The following is a 25777-nucleotide window of genomic DNA, read 5'->3' on the forward strand; positions in this document are numbered from 1 at the left end:
ACGGCTATGTATATAGTTCAAATATGTTGTAGTATAAGCTCCCAAGAGATACTTCGGATGGAGGGTCCTTACATAGCAAATAGATTTTTTACGAGTTATTACACTTTTATGTATCATTGCGGTTTGTATGAAAGGTAATCCATTAAATAAATATTGGAATGTTCCCATCTCTTTCTTTTATATGAGGTTAAAAAGGATAGCACTGCATAATACTATGTGTTTCTTATATAGATATTAAAAATGACGAAGTTAACTCCGTTTTATTATTTTTATTGAATCGTTTTTTTTTTTAATAATACTTTTCGCATTTAAGGAAAGACTTACTGTATAAAGTTGATGGTTTCTTATGAACTTATAGGAATTCCACGAAATCCAATCTTCATATAACTTTATCGATTTACGAATCGCACGCTATCGAGACCCAGGGGCACGATATTATCATATTAGTGGTTTAAGTCTTCATACTTTCATAATTAATAAATATAATAGACTATATATGTAAACCTGTCGCAAAACAGTCTAACTGTTGGTGAAATTTGAATATTAATTTAATAAGAATTCCAAGAAATTAGACAAACGCACCGCCAAGCACGAGATGAATTATAAACATAAATTGAGCACATGAATATTCAGTGGTGCTTGCCTGGGTTTGAACCCGCAATCACTGGGCCATCTCAGCTCATAAATAGAATAAGCCTAGACTTCTTCAAAATAAGACCATAACATTCCATCTCACCTGATAGAAGTTTAGATGAAGACGAAGGTGGTACACGCCCATCCAAAAGAATCCTGTTCACTGTACTTTTAAAGGCTCCGGAGTTCAACTTATTAGGAAAAATAGAAGCGGGCAGGTCCAAATCTTAGCGACTCATAGCAAAAACGAGCTGACAAATCGTTTAATTCGACTTTTGGGTATGTCAAAAATGAATGGTTGAAACTCTTGTCTGCGCCTAGTAGCATAGTCTCATAATCACTAGGACAAATATTGGCTTACACTATTAATGTATAAGATTGTCTTTATAGTATTTTGATGAGCCATTACAAAGTAAAAAGAGTCATGTATTAATCATCATGTAATCCTTGAGGTTGTCTATAATAATAAAACTTACTCCTGTTACTCGACTACATAGAGTCAGTAACACCTTAGTGGGGCAATGCATACTGTTTTACAATAGGATCCCAGAAAGCGTTCAAAATGCCTCTGTTGCCAAATAAAAAAAAATATTAAGGAGCACTTGTGTGCAAAAGGTTATTATACAATTTATGAGTTTATAATCGATAGCACTCCTTGGGAATGAAACGATCGCCTCCTGGCTATTTCATTTCATATTAAATTGTTTAATATAATATATGAGACAATAAAAAAAAACGCTGAGTTTCTTTCGCCGGTTCTTCTCAGGTCAGGGTATTTTCTTTTCCGAACCGGTGGTACTGTTTCAATTCTATATTTAATAAAGTAGTTTAAGTTTAATATAGACGATAGTGCTTAATAGATTATGTGAGGTCACGTGTTAACAATTAATTTATCTCATTATAGCTCGACACAAGCGGCAACGGCAGCATCGACTTGAAGGAACTCAAAGATGCATTAGACAGCGTCGGATACAAAATACCACACTGGAAGGTGAGTCAAGATTATTTACCTATGGTTAAAAAACAAAGAACAATCGCAGTTAATGCGCTAAGTTTCATTAATATTCGAAAAATTGACAATGCAAGCATATGTACATTAGCATCAGTGATTTGAAAGTTGTGATTATGAATGTTGCTAGCTCTTTCGCACATTGGTCATGCGTTAAACCATCGCAGTAGGCGTTATTTTGCATAAATTTTGCATTTTTTTAATGAAAAAGCATAAAGAATTATAAAAACACAGGTACACTCTATATCCCCTTAACATCTTCTAAGCACGGATCCGTAACATTAGTACCTTAGTATTTAATTTTCTAGACTGAAACTCAAAAATTACAACTATTAAAATCACTAAACAATAGTAGTAGACCCATGAGGAAGAGATAATTTTTTTCAAATTTAATCGATGCCAATATTCCCAACTTTTCAACTCAGTCGTATTATAGAACTCTTTATTATTTATTTATTATTAAATAAACATATGGCTTTGTGCAAGCCTGTCTGGTTAGGTTATCCACTCATCAGTTATTCTACCGCCAAATAACAGTACTCAGTATTGTTGTGTTCCGGTTTGAAGGGTGAGTGAGCCAGTGTAACGACAGGCACAAGGGACATAACATCTTAGTTCCCAAAGTTGGTGGCACATTGACGATGTAAGGAATAGTTAATATTTCTTACAGCGTCATTGTCTATGGGTGATGGTGACCACTTACCATCAGGTGGCCCATATGCTCGTCCGCCAACCTATATCATAAAAAAAAATACATATAATAATTGCTATGTGTGCGAACTATAAATTATAAATCAATCTGTATCAATATGTCCTTTGTACACATGCCACATTTAAATGTCGTTACAATTTTGTAACTTAATATTACAATTGTTAGAATAGTTTTGTAACTTTGAAAAACTATTAAAAAGTATTTCAAAAATTGTTATGTAATAATAAGTAGATTAAATTTGAAGTGATGTCGGTTTAAATCCATATAATAATAAAATTGAAATAATTACGCATAGATAAGTAATAATCAAGACAATAAATTGATTCGATAAGAACGTATCGCCCCGAAATTCTTTCAGCGAATTGCGATAATTTTAAAAATAGATATTTTTTTTTATAAATCAAAATCGAGACGATACTTAAATGAATATCATTTATAAAAAGCCTAGATGGCCCAGTAGATAAAACGTTTAAATGTAACGCAGAATAGTATGTTCAAATTTTGAACCTGGGCAACACAAAATTTAAATGTGCTTAATTCACCTCGTTCTTATGACGGAAAACATCGTGAGGAAATCTGTCTTTGAAATATGAGAATCTTGTTTTTGTCTCCCGAAGCAAAAAATGCTTGGGCAGACAATAAAGCCTCTACATAACGAATTCCTGTATCCTACTTAGATACTCATAATGAATAATTATAATTATGTAATAATAACTCTTCTAAGCTCAGGTCCGCAATTCTTATTACAGGTTCGCTGTATGATCGAAGAGTATTACGATAATGGTGGCAAGAGTGGTCGTGGCGTCAACGGTAGCATGAACGGCGATGCGAGGAAGAATGGCATCTCTCTTACAGAATTCGAAGAACTATGTGCCAATCTCAAAGCACAGCAGGTAAAGTACCAACACACAAAAAACATACGCATACAAATGTTTTTTAGACATTAACATGTACCCATTTGCACTAATGGTTTTACCAGTCGGCTGAATAGGCTTAATCCTTGGTAAAAGAATTAAAAAACAAATTTAAAGAACAATTTAATTTTAAATTAAAATTGCGCGGGTGAGGCTATGCGAACATTAGGTACTATTGTCTTGTAGAAGGAAGACTAACGCTTTTTGACCATTTTCAAATCAATTTAATGGCCTTAACGTGGAAATAATGTAAATTCACCTTTGCTTTTACAAATTTTAATCGAAACAAAATCAGCAGAGGAAAGTATAACCGTTAATTATTTGTTTAATCTTTTTTAAGCGCGAGGTAATGCTTTTGACATTTGCTTTTTTAATACGGACATATTGAGCGACGTTTAGAAATATTTATTGCACATTAACGGCATAGTGTGACGAAATAGACTTATCCTAATAAATTATTTAGCAATATAAAGAAAAAGTACTAATAGTTTAGAGACTTCAAACATACGAACTAATCTAATTTTAAAATATTTACGATTTCTTTAAAGAGTCTTACGTTCAATTTTAATTATAATTTTTATAGAATAAGTGTTATCGTCCGTTACATCTTCAAGTATTTTTATTGTTTTTTATATATCAAAAAAGCCCGATGTTCGGGTCGGCATTAGAAATTCGCATCCCGAATTTGATGATAGTAGGGGTTGTTTCTTAAAGGGGTTGTTCCCCTCTCTCGAAATTTACCACTCCCAACCCGCGGAAACCCATAGTTTTTTTTTAATGTGCGTTTAAAGTTACGTGTAACGGATCGATATTTTACATTATAATTAACCTTAAATCATTATTTTTATGTTTATTAGCTTTTTTCTGTATTATATTTTAACAAATACTATATTAATTTATAGTAAAAAAAACGTGTAAAAGTTTAATTTAATTTTGTAGTGAAGCGATTCTTTTGTAAAGAAAATAATAATCACCCAGAAGATTTTACGAACATGATAATAGAATACAATATAACATAAAATATAAAAAAGATCCATTTATCGCATTATTAAATTTAGTCAAGTATATATACAGATAAATGGTTCTTATAAATTTCTAAAATATAGCTATTGTTGTTTCTATTTTTCACCCAAAATTAACAGCTGTGAGGGGCACAGGAGTGGCGAAGCCACACCGGCAACAAAAATAGTATATAGTTATAGTAGCTAAGGATAGGTTAGGTTAGGTTAGATTTTATGACCAAACGCTGCGCAAGCCGAGCGAGCGAAGCGAGCGAGCCGCGGTAGCGGCCGGCGCAGCGCCAGAAATCACATTGTATACCAATAATTGGAATTTTATATCTCTCCCCTTCCAAAATTTAACTGACAGTACGAATTTTGATGATTTTAGTATTGAAATTTAAAAATTGAAAAAAAAAAACTAATGATTTCCGCGCGGGGGGAGTGGTGGTGTAGGTACTACACCACCCCCCCTTAGCCCCCACCCCTTCCCCAACCTTAAATTCGGGATGCGAATTTCTAATGCAATCCCCGATGTTCTTTTAAAGATATACTTCAACGTATTAATACGTAATAAGTTTGTATTTTTATCGTAATATTTTATATAATATTACTGAAATATTATAAAAATATTTATTTATTTCGGACGTATATAAACTTACAGATGTATAAAGATAAATTAATTTTAAACTCGGTAACGGTAATAGTACGTCATAACATTCTAATATTAGATTTAACACAACCGTAAACAGACATTACAATCTTATATGTACATACCTATATAAAAAACGCGCCAGCTTAATAGGCTATTTGACAATGCGAAAAATAAATTGTGAATTAATGTAATCAGTGTATATTATGAGTTTAAAAATGGTTATTTACTAACGAATTTTGAAAATAATACTTATTTATTAAAAAATCCAAAAAAAATCATTGCATTTTTTCAAACGTTTGTCACGTGACACAAAACGCTCCTGATTGGCCAGGCTTATGATGAAGTCACTTTCTTGTTAACCTTGCTTTTCTACTATAGTGTGGTACATCCACAGATTAAAATACAGGAAAGTGTATCATATTGTCCAAGTAGCGTTTGTCACTGACCCCATTGCAGCGCCATATTGTCCAAGAAGTTATTGCGCGCTATTTAAATATGGAATTTTTAATATGATATTTTTCGGCAAATATGTACTAGAAATAAAAAAATCACCTTTTACTGGGTACCTTAACTTCTACTAAATAATATAAAATGGATTTTAAAAACCAGTCAAATAGCCTATTGTGATTGATACGTACAGACAGATAGAGAGTAATATGTTTTATTCTGTAGTAATATATTATCGTATTCAATAGTAACCGATTGAACACAATCTTAATCGTCTTAATGCGATGTGTCAATACGAAGCCGGAGAAGTCAATAGCGATAAATTGTTACAAAGGTCGCTTATGGGTTAACTAGATGTTACAACGTATTAAACGACCCTTTATTAGGGATTATTAATAAACCAATTATTTATAATATATCGAGTCGAGATGACCCAGTGGTTAGAACGCGTGCATCTTAACCGATGATTGCGGGTTCAAACCCAGGCAAGCACCGCTAATTCATGTGCTTAATTTATCTTTATAATTCATCTCGTGCTCAGCGGTGAAGGAAAACACCGTGAGAAAACCTGCATGTGACAAATATCATAGAAATTCTGCCACATGTGTATTCCACCAACCCGCATTGGAACAGCGTGGTCGAATATGTTCCAAACCTTCTCAAACGGGGAGGAGGTCTTTAGCCCAGCAGTGGGAATTTACAGGCTGTTGTCGTTGTTGTTGAAAAGAATATACATATAATAGAATAGAATTAAAGTATTAAATCCTCTTTAGTCGTAAAGAGTAATTATTTATATAATACTGTACACGTGTTGTGTAATACTTATTTATACTAATATTATAATAAGAGTATAACTCTGTCTGTGGGTCCGTCTGTCTAAGGCATTCACGATCCAATTACTGAACCGATTTAGATGAAACTTGGTATGAAATACGCTTGAGCACCAAGAAAGGTTATGGACCATTTTTGTACCAAATACTTGACTATCCAATCTAAACAACAATTGACAACTAATCTTCTATATATTATAATACCTTACATTAAAAAGCCTCATACAATCATATTTTCTTAATAATACTCGAATTATTATTATTTTCTTTTTACGTATATATAAATGTTAGGCACATAGAAATTCAACTCTATTTACAATGTGCTTAGAGTTCCATTTCTGTTGGTTTGTATCTCACTTAATACATACTAACTTTGTTTTTACAGGTCTCCAGTACATTCAAACAGGCGGTTAGTAAAAAGGAGAACCTTGAACACTTGGGGGGTATGAGTGAAGCGTCCAGCGATGGTAAGTAACACTCTACATTTTGAAAATGTCTTTTCACCTATAAATTCGTCTAATACAAAGATACCTCTAAGTTAACTCCAACTGTTGTATAGTTTACCAAAACAAAATATACAAGTCTATCTATCTTTATTTGCATAAACATCTAAGTCGCATATTTTTTAAAAATTCATTGATATTCTCCATTGCTTTGGACTATTGGGCCTGGCGCCAAAAAATGATAATAGATTATTTTATACACTAACTAATAGTCACCATTCATCGCCATTGAATTATTAAAAAAAAGCTTTGTGTCAAAGATTTTCATCACGTGCCACTTCTATTAAACACTGATCTATGTCAACATCTGTACAAAGAAGTGTCAACTCAATCGAAAGCATTCGATGCGTGACATTTAATACGTACAAAAACGAATTTGATGTGTAAATTATAAAGATTTACATTAAAGTATTTTCATGACGTGCCACTTCTACAAAACACTGGTCTATGGTTGCGACGGTGTTGATGCCCTACTAATAAGCGAGTTTATAGCATCAATAATTGATTCCGAATGAAAGCGATTAATCTTTCATGAACAGATGAATGTATTTGAACTGAAGCTAATTCATTTGGCTGAGAAGATTATTATTTAAGGCTTGTTTATTTTATAATTGTTTCCGTGGGATTCGCAAGACATAAAGTATTCTATACGTTTTCTGCGAATCTACTAACATGGATACTTAAAAAGACTTAACAATAAACTAATTAACTTTAATTTATATTTATAACGAAAATATATAATAGCGAGGTTACATAAAAAAGTTCCTACATTTTTTAAGTTGCGTGGACGATTTTTGAAATCCTGTACTAGGATTGTATGCCGCGGAAAAATAATTACTTACTACGGAATTAAGTAACTCTAGTAATACGTTATTGTTTGTGCCTTGTATGTTATTTGGTTGTAGCTTTGTGCAAACCCGATTGGGAACATACTCATCATATATTCTAACGCAAAACAGCAATATTTAATATTGTTATGTTCCTGTTCGAAGTGTGAGTGAGCCAGTGTAACTACAGGCACATATCTTATTTCCCAAGGTTGATCGCACACTGGTGATAGGAGGAATGAATATTTCTCACTAATCTATAGGCAGTGGTGACCACTTACCGTTAGGTCCATCGCCTCCATATTTAATTTAAAAAAATATATACCAACATCAATGGAGACTGGTGACCATTTCTCATTAGATGTCCATTTATCAAATATTAACTTTTAATATGATTAAAATATTACAACAACAGCCTGTAAATTCCCACTGCTGGGCTAAAGGCCTCCTCACCCTTTGAGGAGAAGGTTTGGAACATTTTCCACCACGCTGTTTCAATGCGGGTTGGTGGAATGCACATGTGGCAGAATTTCTATGAAATGTCACATGCAGATTTCCTCACAATGTTTTCCTTTACCGCTGAGCACGAGATGAATTATAAAGACAAATTAAGCACATGAATCAGCGGTGCAATCATCGGTTAAGATGCACGCGTTCTAACCACTGGGCCATATAATAGATGGCTAATTCCAAACATTTTTCAGGAACAACACACTCAGTACGTCTCGAAGAACAGATGGCGTTCTCTGGCTGGATAAACAGCAACCTGGAACACGATCCAGACTTGAAGCATTTACTGCCCATCGACCCTGAGGGCAAACAGCTCTACGAAAAGCTAAAAGATGGTCTTATTTTATGGTAAGTTCTCTTACACTTAGTGCACTGGTAACTTTTGTCACGGTGACTGTTTCGTCACTCTTGTCGAGTCCGTGAATATGTACAGATGCAGGCACAAATGTCACGTCGTAACGTGCGCGCACCCCCATAAATATTCATGGACTCGACAAGAGTGACGAAACAGTCACCGTGACAAAGTTACCAGTGCGCGCTAGCTCTTAGACTATTGTGTATGTCTTTAAATTCGCCTAATCTCATTTTCTATAATCATTTTTCTCTGTAAACTGTTTATATAAAGTATAGAAAATACTTGCAATTATATTATCTTATTAAGCATATAGTTATAACAATAATAGAATAGGTCAGGATCGAAGTCGTAAATTTGACAATTCCGATTTGATTCTGTGGTTCTGAGGTTATTTGTGTAAAGTTATAATATAGAGGCTAAGGAATAACTTATTTAGTAATAGTTATCTAAAAGACTGCTTTAAAATTTAATTTACAATATTAATTATGATATTGTTTTTATTGTTCGTTTTATTTTTCTGAAAGTTGATAAAAATTACATTATTTAAAAAAAATAAGCTTGTTTTCTATTTTTGTCTATTCCCAATAATTTACTAGAATTATGTTTTTGTTATTATAAAACTTTTAAAATTTACATTCTCAGTTTTAATGACGACCTCCGTAGTCGAGTGGTGTGTACACCGGTTTTCATGGGTCCGCCACTCCAAGGTCCCGGGTTCGATTCCCGGCCGAGTCGATGTAGATTACCATTAGTTTTCTATGTTGTCTTGGGTCTGGGTGTTTGTGGTACCTTCGTTACTTCTGATTTTCCAAAACACAAGTTCTTTAGCTACTTACATTGGGATCGGAGTAATGTATGTGATGTTGTCTCATATTTATTTATTTATTTATGTAGTTACAATATCTAGTATAATAATCTTTATATATAACCAAAGTAACATTAGTTTGGAAGATTTTAATAGAGTGTAATGTTTCCAGCAAAGTAATCAACCACTCCTGCCCCGACACAATCGACGAGAGGGCTATCAACAAGAAGAACCTTACCCTCTACACCAAGCACGAGAACCTCACTCTGGCGCTGGTCTCGTCCCAGGCTATTGGTTGCAATATTGTTAATATCGATGCCCACGACTTGGCTAAAGGTAAGGGAGGGGAAAAATTATAAAAAAAATAAAAATAAAAGATATAATTGTCTTAGCATTAAATATGTATTTCTATTCTATTATCAATGGGGCAGGAAAAAAGAGGAATAATTTGGTTAAATTAGTTCTAAAATATATTTGCCAAGCAGATGGTTATTTTGAGGATTCTTATGCAAAGTTAATTAAATATCTATGTCATTTGTGTATGTCAATAATTAAAAGCATTTTTCTGAAGAGGTGATTAAATATCCTTTTGAATGAAATGGAAAAATATTACAGCATATGTATAAAAAGCCATGTCTCTATTTACATTTTACAATTTAAACATTTTATTGTAATATTAAGTTCTATTTATAATTTGTAATTATGTTTATTATTATTTTTACAGGCAAACCTCATTTGGTGCTCGGTCTTTTATGGCAAATCATTCGTATTGGTCTCTTCAACCAGATCACACTGGAACACTGTCCTGGTCTCACAGAACTGCTCAATGACCAGGTAATAATGACTACTATAGTTAGGAGGCATCTTTTAATCGCTATCAAAACATTATATAGAGATCTTAATAATCTGTTTAAACTTATTCCATACTTAAAAAAAATTATGGTATATTTATTTATATTGGCAACACTGTGTTTCAGGAACGCATCGAAGATCTTCTCGCTCTGTCACCAGAAGCAATTCTTCTCCGCTGGGTCAACCACCAATTGCAGAGCGCTGGTGTGACGAGACGCTGTACCAACTTCCAACAGGACGTCGCTGACTCAGAGATATACTCGTACCTGCTTAAACAAATCGCACCTGATGATGCTGGAGTCACACTTGATGCTTTGCGGGTCAGTTGTAGTTTATGACATCATAATTATTAACTTAAAAAAAAAAGTTTAAGAAAGATATAGTACGATACAACTTAGATGTAGCATCGGCAAATTTAATAAAACCTTCTGCTGATTTATACAACCAATAGAAGAAGTTCTAGATCGCGCCATTCGATGCTATTTGTCGCTAGATTCTCGCGTCAGAAAAAGCAAGTGCATGTAAATCGACGCGTCAAATTGACGAATATATTAGGTCATATGATATTATAAGTTATATTGATAATTTGGGAAATTGTACTTAATTCGGACGTGATCGGTTTTACGAATTTTGCCGATGCTATCTTGCATCTAAGTTGTTTAGTACTATACATTAATCAAAAATAGTAATTTATTAACATAAGAATTAACAACATTAAATGCTTAAATATATATATATATACAAATATGAACTAAAACTAGTTACTGTATAAATCCTGACCGCATGGAATGGTGGCAAGAATGCTAGCAGCATTTCCCCGTTGAATCGCAATTCCGATCCTCTGGGCAAAAAACGAACCAAAAATCTGAACATTAATCATGGTTTATATTTAGAAAGAAAGAAAGAAAGAAAAAACATTTATTGACATACACACATATAAAGAAAAAATTGATATATAAAAAAAACATAAACAAAGAAAAAAATAAACAAAGAAAATTATATATTTCAAAATATATAATTTTTATCATCGGTTTTCCAGGAGACGGATCTTCTCCGTCGTGCGGAGGTGATGCTGCAGCAAGCTGCCAAACTGCGCTGTCGCGCTTTCGTGACAGCTGCTGATGTGGTGGGCGGAGTCTACAAGCTGAACTTGGCCTTTGTGGCCAATCTGTTCAACCAGCACCCTGGTCTGCAAAGACAGGCCGCAGACAACGACACCTACCATCAGCTCGATGAGACTAGAGAAGAAAAGAGTATGAATTACTTAATAATAATAAATATTTTAATAATACATTACTAGATAAAGGAAAAGTCGGTTACGTAAAAAAGTAACGTCGCTATTTGACAATGCGAAAAATAAATTGTAAATTATTGTAATCAGTGTAGATTATGAGTTTAAAAATGGTTATTTACTAAAGAAAGTTGAAAATAATACTTAATTTATTCAAAAATCAATAAATAAAAATGCATTTTTTCAAAAGTTTGTCACGTGACACAAAACGCTCCTGATTGGCCGGGCTTATGATGAAGTCACTTTCTTGTAAACCTTGCTTTTCTACTATATGTACCACAGATTAAAATACAGCAAAGTGACGTCACCGACCCCACTGCAGCGCCATATTGTCCAAGTAGCGTTTTCGCACGTTATTTAAATATGGAATTTTTAATATGATATTATTCGGCAAATATATACTAGATTTAAAAAAATCAACTTCTACTGGGTTCCTTAACCTCTACTAAATCATATAAAATGGATTTTAAAAACCAGTCAAATAGCCTATTATAATTAATCTTGTATTCTTAATGTTTCTTTTAATTTATAAGCTATTCTCATTGACGTGTTTTTGTTTCCAGCGTACCGTAACTGGATGAATTCGATGGGCGTGGCTCCGCACGTCAACTGGCTCTACTCCGACCTCACTGACGGTCTCGTCATCTTCCAGCTCTACGACATCATTAAACCCGGCATTGTCAATTGGAAGAAGGTTCGAAACATTCGTATATATAAACGGAACAAAACGGAAAATGGGAATAAAATACTATATTTATATTAAATAAATAAATAACAAAACATTTCTAAATGACCTTAGATTAATTTAAATTCGTATATGAAGTTTTGGTGATACAATGAATATGAATTGCAATTTCATAATTATATTTATTTGGTCTTTATTAAATTTGATTTGAAAACAAATATTTCATTGGCCATTTTAAGAATTACCATTTATTTTGATACAAATTATTTCGTAAAATATAATGCCATAGTTACCTGGAGTTAAACTGATTCATTAATTTCACATCTATCAAATTGAAACACAACGACAGTCAGTTATTTTATTTATTACAACATAATTAATTAATGTTTGTAAATACTATCCATGGTTACCCAGAAGAACTTTCTCAAGATTACGACAAAAATAACTACCATTCAATCTTAATTTGTTTATAATTAAATCATATAAATCTCCTTTCAGGTCCACCGTCAATTCTCCCTAAATCGGTGTATAATTAAATGATATAAATCTCATTTCAGGTACACCGTCAATTCTCCAAACTCCGCAAGTTCATGGAGCGACTTGAGAACTGCAACTACGCAGTGGAACTCGGCAGACAGCTTGGCTTCTCATTAGTGGGCATCGCTGGAGCTGACATCAACGAGGGGAACGCTACACTTACCCTTGGTAAATATCTATATAAATATCCTCTACACCGATACTGTAACTAGATTTAAATTATTCAAAAATTATTATCATGACTTTGTGTAATACACTACTGTGTTCTCCTATTGGAGAAGAAACTATTTAATATATTACAATTAATTACAATAGTAATTGTATTAGTTTTAAATATATTTGACGACCTCCATGGTTGAGTGGTGTGTACATCGGTTTTCATGGGTACGCCTCTGAGGTCCCGGGCGAGTCAATGTAGATTATCATTAGTTTTCTATGTTGTCTCGGGTCTGGGTGTTTGTGGTACCTTCGTTACTTCTGATTTCCATAACACAAGTGCTCTAGCTACTTACATTGGGATCAGAGTAATGTATGTGATGTTGTCTATTATATTAGATAAAATATTTATATTATTTAGATAAAAAACGTTCTTGGTGGTAGGGCTTTGTGCAAGCCCGTCTGGGTAGGTACCACCCACTCATCAGTTATTCTACCGCCAAATAACAGTACTCAGTATTGTTGTGTTCCGGTTTGAAGGGTGAGTGAGCCAGTGTAACTACAGGCACAAGGGACATGACATCTTAGTTACCAAGGTTGGTGGCACATTGACGATGTAAGGAATAGTTAATATTTCTTACAGCGTCATTGTCTATGGGTTATGGTGACTTACCATCACGTGGCCCATATGCTCGTCTGCCAACCTATACCATAAAATAAAAAAAATAAAAAATAATGTGTTGTATGATCAGCAATAATGTATATTTCCAGCGCTGATCTGGCAGCTGATGCGCGCGTACACGCTGTCAGTGCTGACGCGGCTCGCCAACACCGGCAACCCCATCATCGAGCGCGAGATCGTGCAGTGGGTCAACACCAAGCTCAGCTCCGCCGGGAAGACTTCCTCCATCAAGAGTTTCCAGGTCACCTACAATTTACCATACATCAACAACAACAGCCTGTAAATTCCCACTGCTGGGCTAAAGGCCTCCTCCCCCTTTGAGGAGAAAATTTGGAACATATTCCACGCTGTTCCAATGCGGGTTGGTGGAATACACATGTGGCAGGATTTCTATGAAATTTGTCACATGCAGGTTTCCTCACGATGTTTTCCTTCACCGCTGAGCACGAGTTGAATTATAAAGACAAATTAAGCACATGAATCAGCGGTGCTTGCCTGGGTTTGAACCCGCAATCATCGGTTAAGATGCACTTATATTTTACCATAACAATGCAAAATTAATTATTTTTTTGGTGACAGAATATTTCTTTGTGAGTTTTATTGAATAGAATTGTCATAGGCACATTTCTCAAAGTAATCTTATTATGATATGATTAAAAAATGTCTGGCAGTATATATTGGCATAGAAATGTGTTATAATCGATGGACTCGTTTGTAGAAAGATATATAATTTGACAATACCTTTAAAATATTTCAGGATGAAGTTTTAGCAGATGGCAAGGTAGTGCTGGACTTGATAGATGCCATCAAACCTGGTGCCATCAATTATGACCTGGTACTCCACGGTGGTACTGAAGAGGTAATATATTGAATATACATAGCTTGTGAATTATATTAAACTGTTGAAAGTTGACTTGAGGACTTAACCATCATAATATAGTAAATACAGCCTGTGAATTTCCCACTGTTGGGATAAGGCCTCCTCTTCCATCAAGAAGAGGGTTTGGAACATATTCCACCACGCTCCAATGTTCCAATTATATAATACATTTAAATTGAACTATATAATGTGTAGAGGTATATATGATTTGACGACCTCCGTGGTCGAGTGGTTTGTACACCGGTTTTCATGGGTACGCCACTGCCACTGGGTTCGATTCCCGGCTGAGTCGATGTAGATTATTATTAGTTTTCTATGTTGTCTTGGGTCTGGGTGTTTGTGGTACCATCGTTACTTCTGATTTTCCATAACACAAGTGCTTAAGCTTACATTGGGATCAGAGTAATGTATGTGATGTTGTCTCATATTTATTATAATTATCATATTTCAATGTATTCGTAAATGACTCAAGTAGTGCTTTTACGAGATGCGCAGTCATGTAAATTGACGTTTCATATTATTTATAAGCATCTTGTTTGAATGGGATGTACGGTCTCGATAAAGATTTCTTTTGAAGTTTATATCAAGAGGCAAAGTACTTCAGTGATATAGAGCTCCGTGTCGGATGTTTTTTTTTTTATGGTATAGGTTGGTGGACGAGCAGATGGGCCACCTGATGGTAAGTGGTCACCATCACCCATAGACAATGACACTGTAAGAAATATTAACTGTTCCTTACATCGTCAATGTGCCATCAACCTTGGGAACTAAGTTGTTATGACCCTTGTGCCTGTTACACTGGCTCACTCACTTCAAACCGGAACACAACAATACTGAGTACTGTTATTTGGCGGTAGAATAACTGATGAGTGGGTGGTACCTACCCAGGCGAGCTTGCACAAAGCCCTACCACCAAGTAAATTAATAAATGTATGTTATATTTAAACTGTACTATGATAATAACTTACATACAGATTAACATTATCATTGCAATAATTGGAGCCACGATAACCTTCGTCCGATATCAGTGTAATTGAAAAGTACGCTGACCTATTAAAACCGCCGGACGTAGACAACATGTTCGTTTACCATGTATATTTAGTTATATTGTGTTGTTATGGATTTTACATCTAATTAATTAATGTTTGTTGTAATGTTTATTACTGATACGGCTTGATTGAATGTTAATTTATATATTTGTGTTTTAAAGTCGTCACGTGTTTACAGGATAAGTTGGCGAATGCAAAGTACGCGATTTCGATGGCGCGTCGCTGTGGTGCGCGTGTGTACGCGCTGCCCGAAGACATAACGGAGCGGAAGCCCAAGATGATCATGACTGTGTTCGCCTGCCTCATGGCGCTCGACTACATCCCCGCCATGGACGCACCCGTGCTGCCGTAAGCCCGCCATGCCGCCAGCCATATATATCGAAACATCTCGTAGATACCGTCGGGTCGTGTAGTTTGGGAGTTCGGATGTCAATCATTATTTAAATATATGTCGGCTACATCCCCACCATAGACGCGCCCGTGCTGCCGTAAGCCCGCCCGCCGACAGTCATACGCATCGAAACTTCTCGTAGATACCGTCGGGTCGTGTAGTTTGGGAGTTCGGATGTCAATCATTATTTAAATATATGTCGGATCGACAGCAGAGATGGCCCAGTGGTTAGAACGCGTGCATCTTAACCGATGATTGCGGGTTCAAACCCAGGCGAGCACCGCTGATTCATGTGCTTAATTTGTCTTTATAATTCATCTCGTGCTCAGCGGTGAAGGAAAACATCGTGAGGAAACCTGCATGTGACAAATTTCATAGAAATTCTGCCACATGTGTATTCCACCAACCCGCATTGGAACAGCGTGGTGGAATATGTTCCATACCTTCTCCTCAAAGGGAGAGGAGGCCTTTAGCCCAGCAGTGGGAATTTACAGGCTGCTGTTGTTGGATCGACAGCGACATCAGTACGATCGACAGACATCATAGGGGCGTATTACTATGATCGAGCAAAGAGGAAACCGCGTATATAGGAACACGTTTATTCTACGTTTAAAGTACTTAATACACTAATTCAGTATCACACTGTATCACACTTGGCAACGAAGCGAATGACAGTTCCTAGGATGGAGGTACTGATCTTCACGAGAGCGGAATCGTAAGTGAGTCGTCTCTGAGCACCTCTACCGGGCAGGCTCCGTCGTAACACGAAGTTAGTCGCGTCGTGACGTCACGACAGTGCTGCCGCCTCGCGGGAATCGTGCCGCGCTTCGTTACGCTAAGGAATTCATGACCGTCTCCGACATATATATTGATTCATTATTGATTTTATTTCTCGTCTCCGGTACGTGAGATCGCGACTTAAGTTAATCTGAAAGCTCCCGGTCTCGTAATCGTATATCAATTTGAATAATTTACGAATAAATGACGCGACGGTATCTACGAGATTCAAACTTGGGCATGTTTAATGTGATCGTGGAAGCCATATATTATATATAATTATTCATTCCTGTGTTAAATTTATTCGAAACATGTCTGATCATTCCGTTTGAACGATAACTTCATATATTTATTTAAACATATACATTACCTATCCGTACACGCAGTACTAGAAACATATGAAACGGACAATAAACAAACGATGGTTGATCATTCATTGTTATATTATACATTTTGATTAGTCTTGTAAATAAGCATATCAGACCATTTATCAATTTTTTAAATAATTCTCTGGATAAGAAAATAAATCTTGATTTACAAGTCTTATCAAAAACGACGATGGGTATAAGCTTGGGATGTATTTAAAATGGGAAACAAATTTAAGGCCAAGAGTCATTTCGACTCGATATTTTGAACCCACCTAACACGTACAACGTAAGAATAAGCTGTGTATTCACTAACTGAAAGACATAACAAGAGATCATGACCTAAAGTAAGGTCCACTTAGAGACTGTCGTACATTCCGATGTTCCGAGTACCTTTATATACGAGTATGTATAGAATGTAAGCAGGTGACGGTCACAGTATATAAAGCAGCAGTCACCCGGAAGGCTTTACACGCTTTTAATCACAATATTTGCACATTAATCTCACCGCAGTTTTTACTCTGTGTAAACTGGCCATTTCCCTTTCGGCTGGTCTCCTGGCTTTATACTGTCGTCCGGTGATGGAATTGTTTGTGTTGTGATGTCCGATTTAATGTCGCTAGCCTGGCGGGAGGTAGTAATCTTAGACTTGGGCGTAGCTAGACAAGGGCAAGTGTTGTGTCCCTCCAGAAAATCCAGGTGACTACGAATTACTCAGGAATAAATAAGCCCTGTGACCATCCAAGAGAAAGCTAACGAGAACGCTAAGCTACGCCACTAAGTCTTAGTTAATGTTAAGATTGTAATAATTGTGTACGTAACATGCATATAATTAAGTATAACTTATTTGAGACGAACGAGTCTTGAAGATTAACAAGAATCCTAATATATTTCATATAAAAATCATGAAGGCTTATTATAGTACTTAGTATTAAAACGTGTCAATGATTTTATACATTTTTACAACGAATTCAAATTATGATGGTAAGGTTTTTAAACGACACATGCGGCTCTGACGCTGACGCGTGATGTCCATTTGACTCTCGCGTTTTAAGTAATTCAATTCCTAATATTGGTACTTAAATGTCATTAATTGGCGAAGACGCCTATCGCTATAATAGGCTGGCCTAAGAGCGCTAGTTAACTAGCTAAGTTTATACAATACGACCAAACGTATTTTAAATAAATAATGAGTCAATATTTGATAATGTCTTTTAACTTGCTATACAATTTCGTATAATAAATACGCTACAAGATTTAACCGGTAAAATAATTCGGATTAAGCGATTTTCATCTAACAATTTTAACAAATTTCAATGATACTACATTCCGACTTTTATTCCCGATTGGCATTTATTTATATAATTTTTAAAAATAATCTTTAAATTGTATATTTTTATTATACAAATAATTATATTATTTTGGAATATTTTCGTATAGATTTATTGATGTGACATTCCCACGGAATACAACGATTTATTTTATACCATATTTTGATTTTTTTAATGTAAATTTTTATTTTGTTAGACATTTTATGTTATTAAGTATTTTTTATTCGATTTTAGATAATTTTAAGTGATCGATTGATAGTGAATGCTAACTGAAGTATAATTTCGTAATAGCATAGATATATGAATCAAAATAATAGTTAAAGCTATTTTACCCTTTACTCTATACATATATAGCGATATGCTAGCTGTCATTAATGTTTAAAATAATATGTAAGCATATAAATAAATAAAATCGGAATTGAATATATTTTTTTCATTTCACCACTCCTTTAATGCCACTATTGTGCACTTTCTCTCTTCAAAACTATATATCTGAATCAATAATACTCTGTGTCGGGTTTTTGGGGCTTTGTGTTTTCTTGTTCCTTTGTTGGTGTGAGGTTGCTTTCTGCTCTTCCTGTTTAATTAAGACAAAGGTGTTAAATAATATCAATGTTGGTACTACAAGACCTCCAGTCCAGTCAACATATATTGGCACAGTATGAGTTTATTATATAATATATGTTCATTAATGAATGGTGTACTCGAGAGATTTTTTCAAGTAGAAGTAACAGGAAATCCAGTTTTGAGAATGGTCAAACCAAGTGAGAAGTGCTTTGAGGTATGTACGCGGAAAAAATGGAAAGTCGTCACTTTAGACACGAAGATAAAACTCCCAGGGAATAATCTAGTGCGTTCACTGCTAATTTATTTATTGAGATATTCTCGCCTTATGGATTCTACAAATGACCTGTAGTCTGGTAATGGTTTAAATAGAACAGAAGGATATCCCATTTATACGTGTGTGTGTACTATGCGCGCGCACACACGCCATCTCTATTTTGAAATTTATATTTCCTTAGCAAATATGTTTTGTCTCAAAATAAATGAATATATTTCTTTATTAAAGGTCCGGCGTACAAGTTGTTGAAAACAGTGAATTAGAGCAAGGAACATTTCTAGATAATAATTTGGAGCCCGTCGAAGTTGTCGACCACGCTGAAGACACTGATGACTCGGGATTGAGAGTTCAAATTGTCGAAAAGCCGACGTTACCACCGAAACCGGAAAATTTGTCGCCATTACCTCGATCCATTTCTGTTACCTCCGCCAAGGAGGAATAGAAAAACGAAATTTTATACGCAATTAACGAGAATCGAAGAATACATAGTTTATTTTTTTACGATTATTTATTGACAATATTATGAATTAGAGATATAAAGTTTATGTACATGGATGCTACTAAACTGAAGTCATCGAAATGCATTAACTGCATTTAAAAAAAGTTATTTATATGTTTTACATGAATAAAAGTTTTAATAATATTCTTTTATTTTTATTTTGACTTAGGAATGAGAAGCTTTTCTTAATATCACAGAATGCTCTTACGTTATCATTACGTCATAATTCAGTCATTCTTATAGCATTCGTTTTACTGACAGCCTTATTACCTTTTATATATAATTCTTAAGTGGTTTCTTTAATAGAAAGTTTTGTCAAAAGCATATTGTCATTTCAGGTCATTTCTTATTCTGAAAGTTATTTCTTAATTAAATACAAGTTATCCGTCATCTCGAAGTTAGTTTGTGTGTTTATTAAACTAGATATATTACTTATTAAATAAACGGTTATTTATTTTTGTAAAGCTTTATTAAACAATTCGTAAGGGTTTCGTAAAGTCGAGCCTGAAAATGACATAATTTTAAAGTAGATGTAAATAAAAGACAGTTTTGAATAAAATTGTGATGATTTAATTCAATCCGTAGCCGGCAAAGAAAATGAAATTGTTTACATATCAATACTAAATCAATATTGATAACAAAAGAAACACTTGGAATAATGAAATGGTACATTCGCAACAAAAATCTCCGTGAAAAATAAAATACACACATTTTACATATTGCTTTCTATACAAAACATTTTTACAGCATTGACAATACGATACACGAACTTGCCTATCGTTTACAGCATCGAACAGGAAATAAAAGTAGAGACGAAATGACTACAGCACAGAGTAAAAAAAACATATTTACATAATATACAGATTAACAAAATCAGAGATAGTATTTTTACATTAAGAAGGTGTAGGATAAAAACCGGGTATTAAGTCTAGTTCTAGAATAATTTAGGTTAATCCGATTAAACTATTCGATCAGTAATTAATTTGGAATGTTTACAAATATCAATATAATTAGAAAAGATTTTTCTAAATAGTAGTTTGAATATCAAAGCTAGAGTAATGATTTCATAGCGTATTTTGCTAAACTATACATTTTATTAACGTATAAAAATATTATGTACGAAAAATCTCACTATAAAACGATCAAAATTTAATTATTTATTTATTTTCGACGAAGCACAGGGGCGAATGTTGCAATAACAAAATATGTGAAATCATTAAACTCGTCACTCATTAAAATCGTTTCTCAACGCCGTAACATCACTAGAATTTTCACTGATTCTTAACATCAATAAAAGCAGTTGATACAAACACAACTTAAATCATCATATGAAAAGGAACAATACCAATTTATAATTTAACAATTTAAATTAAGTAATTCCCATTCTATAAAGGACCGAATATTCAAAATTCTAATTTACCTATTACAAATACAATTATTGAATTTTAAATTAAATAAATATTCATTTCATTACCAATTCACTCGCTTTACTAAAACTATTTTTCATTGAAAAAATATTTTTTACAATAATTATAAACAGCTACAACTCTAACGCAATGGCAACCGAGCAACAATTACATTATATAATACAAAAATTACATAATTGCAAATAAAAGAAACTCCATCACCTTATTTACTTGTCACATTTCGCTATTTTAAATCGATTCGAGTTTATTTTAACTAACATTTCGATCAGCCTTTACATAGAGGTACGTTTTTTTTTTAATAAAAAAAGCTAAACATCTATGAGTAAGAATCGTTATTAAAAATTTCGCTAATTTTAAAAGTCGGACATCTTTTAACTACTGATAGGATATGTCGCACTTTTAGAACGAAACAGACATTACACATTTTTTTATAAACGTTAGGCAGAGCGCCAACGAAATTAAAAAAGAAAAAAAGTTTGAAACATTTCAAATTCTAAATGTGCGATCATTTATTTCATCAATTTACCGAAGAACTGAAAATCCACATTAAAATAAATCACTAGTTATTTTGGGGATCCAGCCCGTCCTAAACATTGTTCATAAATTTTTAATTATTGCATTTGCAACATTGTTTAAACTAATAATAGGTACAAGGGGTACAATGATTCATAAAACTTTATATGAAAGATATTATTAGATTATTTAATAATATAACTAAGTCTAGACCGTTATTTTTCCATCCATCATAAAACATGTCTGTAAGGCAACTTCATAATTGTAAAAACTCATCTATGAAACAAGATAAATAAGAATATTTTTATGTTTTTATTATTCTAACGAAAATACTATTGTATTACAGAGACATTATAAAACATAATACATTATAATTAAAAATAAAATCACAGTCAGTATATTTATTTTCATCACATATATCTTAAATAAAATAAAAAAAAAAGTATGTTGCGTTTGTAAAGGAGTATATTTTAATAATTTCAACTCCGATATAATCACATATACGTTCAACAATACTTATTTATCTTGTCCCACGTAAAAGGTTAATATATATTTAAAACATTTAGTTCCGTAATCGATACCTTTATACTTTACTTAACGAATCAGGACAAAATTGCAATATCACCGAAACTCCGAAAAAACGCCGATACATTATCAACCACACAATGACTTGCATTCATACCTGAATTAAAAAAAGGAAAAAATTAAAATATAACATAAAAAAAAACAATTTTGAAATCACTCAGAAGTATTGTAAAATTTAGTGTCAGATATACATAGATCAAAAGTTTTAGGATAATTTTATTCAAAAACGAGATATATCTTTAGATTGAGATGTAGTAGATCAAAAAAGGATTTAGTAAATATATTTTTTTCGAGTAGGTCTTATTTACTATAATACTTTTGGTTTCTAAGAAGTTGCTCGGAAGCGAACTTTTACTCCAGTCTCCCAGCATCGCATAGAAAGCGATTAAATATTTTTCAAATGGTAATAAATTCAACATAATATGTTATTTCTCGAATCATTTTAGATTTAAGTCAAAATAGGGTGGTTTGAATGACATTAAATAGATAAATATAAATACATATACATATATGATAAAAAAGCAACTTAAAGCTAAAAACAGATTGAAAATAATGTTGCCATAACCAGAATGAATTTCGAACGTTTTAAAAAATGAATATAAATAATAAATATTGTTATTGCAATTGCGTCCGTTCACAAAATATTAACAACATAAATCGATGATGAGTTACTTTTAATTACATAATAATAATTCTCTTTACATAATAAATTACATATTCCACTTGATATGATAGCTATACATACATTGTACATTATAATTGTACATAACAAAGCGTGTTTCATATACATATACTTATTTTTATTAATTTAACGTTAAAATATAAGTTATTTATCGAACGGATGGTATTCAAAGAGTTTTTATATTCATTAAAAAAAATTGAATCTTTGTGACAAATAATTCTTTTTTTAAATAATGAAATTTAAAAATAGCAATAATGCAAAGAATACACAACTCCAACTGTATCATAAGGTTTTATTTCATTTGAGTTAATTTGAAATCTGAAACCTGCTTCGAAGTTTATAAGAAACATCAATAACTTGCTTAATGACTATTAATAAGCGTTAATAAAGACAGTTATTTTTTTATATAAACCGGACGACTAAATTTTAACTTTGAATACCATCCAACGTTTATTGCAATAATACATGTTAGTAGGTATACATACCATTTTAATAATTATATTAGGGGTGACTTGGGGTGAAATGAAACATTGAGCAGTAGTAATTATTTTAATGCAAACATTTTTTAACGCCCTAATAATATTTCTTTATAAGCATGACATAGCGAAATGAAGGCAATATCTTCATGAATAATCAATTATTTTGGTCCGAAATTTTATGGGATTAATGTAATTTTTTTTATTTATTTCTAGCAAAACTCGAATAATCATTAAATGTATATTAAAATAAAAATGGAGTCTATTTATTTAGAAGACTTGGACTATAATGTCTTAGATAATAATAATTGAATTAAGTTTAATGCTATTTTTGGGTAACCAGCAACCGTTTTTTGGTAAAGCTGGAAATTATTGGACATGAAAATCATTGATCTATTGAAGTTAGCGTAACGAAAACGGCGCCTCTACTCCCAGCAGTGGGTATATACAGAATGATGATTACTATTTTTTCTACTAATTAAATTACTTTTGTCAATATTGCATGAAAATACTGCCTTCATTTTGAGATCATTGGGTCTGCACTGGATAAGAGTATAAAGTTGCTTGCTTTTTATAGATCTCTTTTATGGATCATTTATTCCCAAATAAAAGATCAATATAAAAAAATAAAAATATAACAGATTACCAGGCAATAATAAAATACAGATACAGTACAAATATATAACAAAACACAGCTACGTAAATAATCCCAAATATTTATCTCTTAAAGAACTTTCGAATTTAGTTTGATGGCAACTTTACGTCATTTCCAGTCCAAACCCAGTCGGATTAAAAAGCAAATGTATCATTAACCATATCCACCGTAACATAGTAAAATAACCAGTGTTGCCAACACATATCATCGCCCGAACGAAACACAATAGTTGCCAGAACGCAAGGGCTAAACTAAACCTCGTACTATTACTGTCCAAACAAACAATTTCTTTCCCCTAAGCGTAACGTTAGTTATGGTGTGCATTACCTGTCGTGGTGCTTGTCTAGTAGGTACTCCTTGAGGCGTCGGACCAGGTGCTCTGATAGCTGGGTGACTTCGGGCCACTGCTTCAAGACCATAACACCGACCATTACGGCTAAACTCGTAGTAAGGACTCGCACCCTGAAATATATTAGATTATTTTTATATAACACTATTTCGATTAAAAATTCCAATCTGTCATAACATGTCAAAATTGTTTTAATTACCTAAAAGTTAATCATTGCCTAAATAAAGGAGTAAGTGAAGTAACAATCGGTAGAGGATCATACCCTTCTGTCCTTTGCTCCTTAAAGGAAGCTCGTAGCTTATTAGCTCATTATAGCCTTGGCAGTGTGGCAGAATTTTATCCAAGAGAGGTTAAAGATTTCCTCACTTGTTCAAATTTTGCTTAACTGCCAAGCACTGCACGAGATTGAAGAATCAGTGGTACTCATGTGTGATGGTTTTGAATGTATTGTGGCGCATGAGATCGAAGAATCAGTGGTACTCATGTGTGATGGTTTTGAATGTATTGTGGCGCATGAGATCGAAGAATCAGTGGTACTCATGTGTGATGGTTTTGAATGTATTGTGGCGCATGAGATTGAAGAATCAGTACTCATGTGTGATGGTTTTGAATGTATTGTGGCGCATGAGATCGAAGAATCAGTGGTACTCATGTGTGATGGTTTTGAATGTATTGTGGCGCATGAGATCGAAGAATCAGTGGTACTCATGTGTGATGGTTTTGAATGTATTGTGGCGCATGAGATCGAAGAATCAGTGGTACTCATGTGTGATGGTTTTGAATGTATTGTGGCGCATGAGATTGAAGAATCAGTACTCATGTGTGATGGTTTTGAATGTATTGTGGCGCATGAGATTGAAGAATCAGTACTCATGTGTGATGGTTTTGAATGTATTGTGGCGCATGAGATTGAAGAATCAGTGGTACTCATGTGTGATGGTTTTGAATGTATTGTGGCGCATGAGATCGAAGAATCAGTGGTACTCATGTGTGATGGTTTTGAATGTATTGTGGCGCATGAGATTGAAGAATCAGTACTCATGTGTGATGGTTTTGAATGTATTGTGGCGCATGAGATTGAAGAATCAGTACTCATGTGTGATGGTTTTGAATGTATTGTGGCGCATGAGATCGAAGAATCAGTGGTACTCATGTGTGATGGTTTTGAATGTATTGTGGCGCATGAGATCGAAGAATCAGTGGTACTCATGTGTGATGGTTTTGAATGTATTGTGGCGCATGAGATCGAAGAATCAGTGGTACTCATGTGTGATGGTTTTGAATGTATTGTGGCGCATGAGATCGAAGAATCAGTGGTACTCATGTGTGATGGTTTTGAATGTATTGTGGCGCATGAGATCGAAGAATCAGTGGTACTCATGTGTGATGGTTTTGAATGTATTGTGGCGCATGAGATCGAAGAATCAGTGGTACTCATGTGTGATGGTTTTGAATGTATTGTGGCGCATGAGATTGAAGAATCAGTACTCATGTGTGATGGTTTTGAATGTATTGTGGCGCATGAGATTGAAGAATCAGTACTCATGTGTGATGGT

At 33.8% G+C, this 25777-nt stretch overlaps 2 protein-coding genes across 7 annotated transcripts in view; one reads left to right on the forward strand and one right to left on the reverse strand.

Moving 5' to 3' along the window:
* Nucleotides 1–19536, forward strand: part of LOC124540403 (plastin-2) — a 59931-nt gene extending 40395 nt beyond the window's left edge. Inside the window, exons 2-15 of the mRNA XM_047117917.1 lie at nucleotides 1538–1624; nucleotides 3104–3247; nucleotides 6584–6665; nucleotides 8233–8386; nucleotides 9371–9534; nucleotides 9923–10032; nucleotides 10176–10370; nucleotides 11090–11303; nucleotides 11905–12035; nucleotides 12584–12731; nucleotides 13491–13642; nucleotides 14159–14260; nucleotides 15509–15678; nucleotides 19264–19536. Of these exons, the coding sequence (XP_046973873.1) occupies nucleotides 1538–1624; nucleotides 3104–3247; nucleotides 6584–6665; nucleotides 8233–8386; nucleotides 9371–9534; nucleotides 9923–10032; nucleotides 10176–10370; nucleotides 11090–11303; nucleotides 11905–12035; nucleotides 12584–12731; nucleotides 13491–13642; nucleotides 14159–14260; nucleotides 15509–15678; nucleotides 19264–19477 (2067 nt within the window). The 3' untranslated portion in view covers nucleotides 19478–19536. The remainder of the gene's footprint in view (nucleotides 1–1537; nucleotides 1625–3103; nucleotides 3248–6583; nucleotides 6666–8232; nucleotides 8387–9370; nucleotides 9535–9922; nucleotides 10033–10175; nucleotides 10371–11089; nucleotides 11304–11904; nucleotides 12036–12583; nucleotides 12732–13490; nucleotides 13643–14158; nucleotides 14261–15508; nucleotides 15679–19263) is intronic.
* Nucleotides 19537–20081: 545 nt separating this feature from the next.
* LOC124540405 (transmembrane and coiled-coil domains protein 2) overlaps nucleotides 20082–25777 on the reverse strand; it is a 67160-nt gene continuing 61464 nt past the window's right edge. For all 6 annotated transcript variants that reach the window (XM_047117924.1, XM_047117921.1, XM_047117919.1 and 3 more), the window contains 2 exons: nucleotides 24200–24334; nucleotides 20082–22156 (listed from right to left, as the gene is read on the reverse strand). In XM_047117924.1, coding sequence (XP_046973880.1) covers nucleotides 22129–22156; nucleotides 24200–24334 — 163 coding nt within the window. In that variant the 3' untranslated portion in view covers nucleotides 20082–22128. The remainder of the gene's footprint in view (nucleotides 22157–24199; nucleotides 24335–25777) is intronic.

The sequence above is a fragment of the Vanessa cardui genome, chromosome 25 (genome assembly GCF_905220365.1).
Source record: "Vanessa cardui chromosome 25, ilVanCard2.1, whole genome shotgun sequence".
Lineage (NCBI taxonomy): Eukaryota > Metazoa > Arthropoda > Insecta > Lepidoptera > Nymphalidae > Vanessa > Vanessa cardui.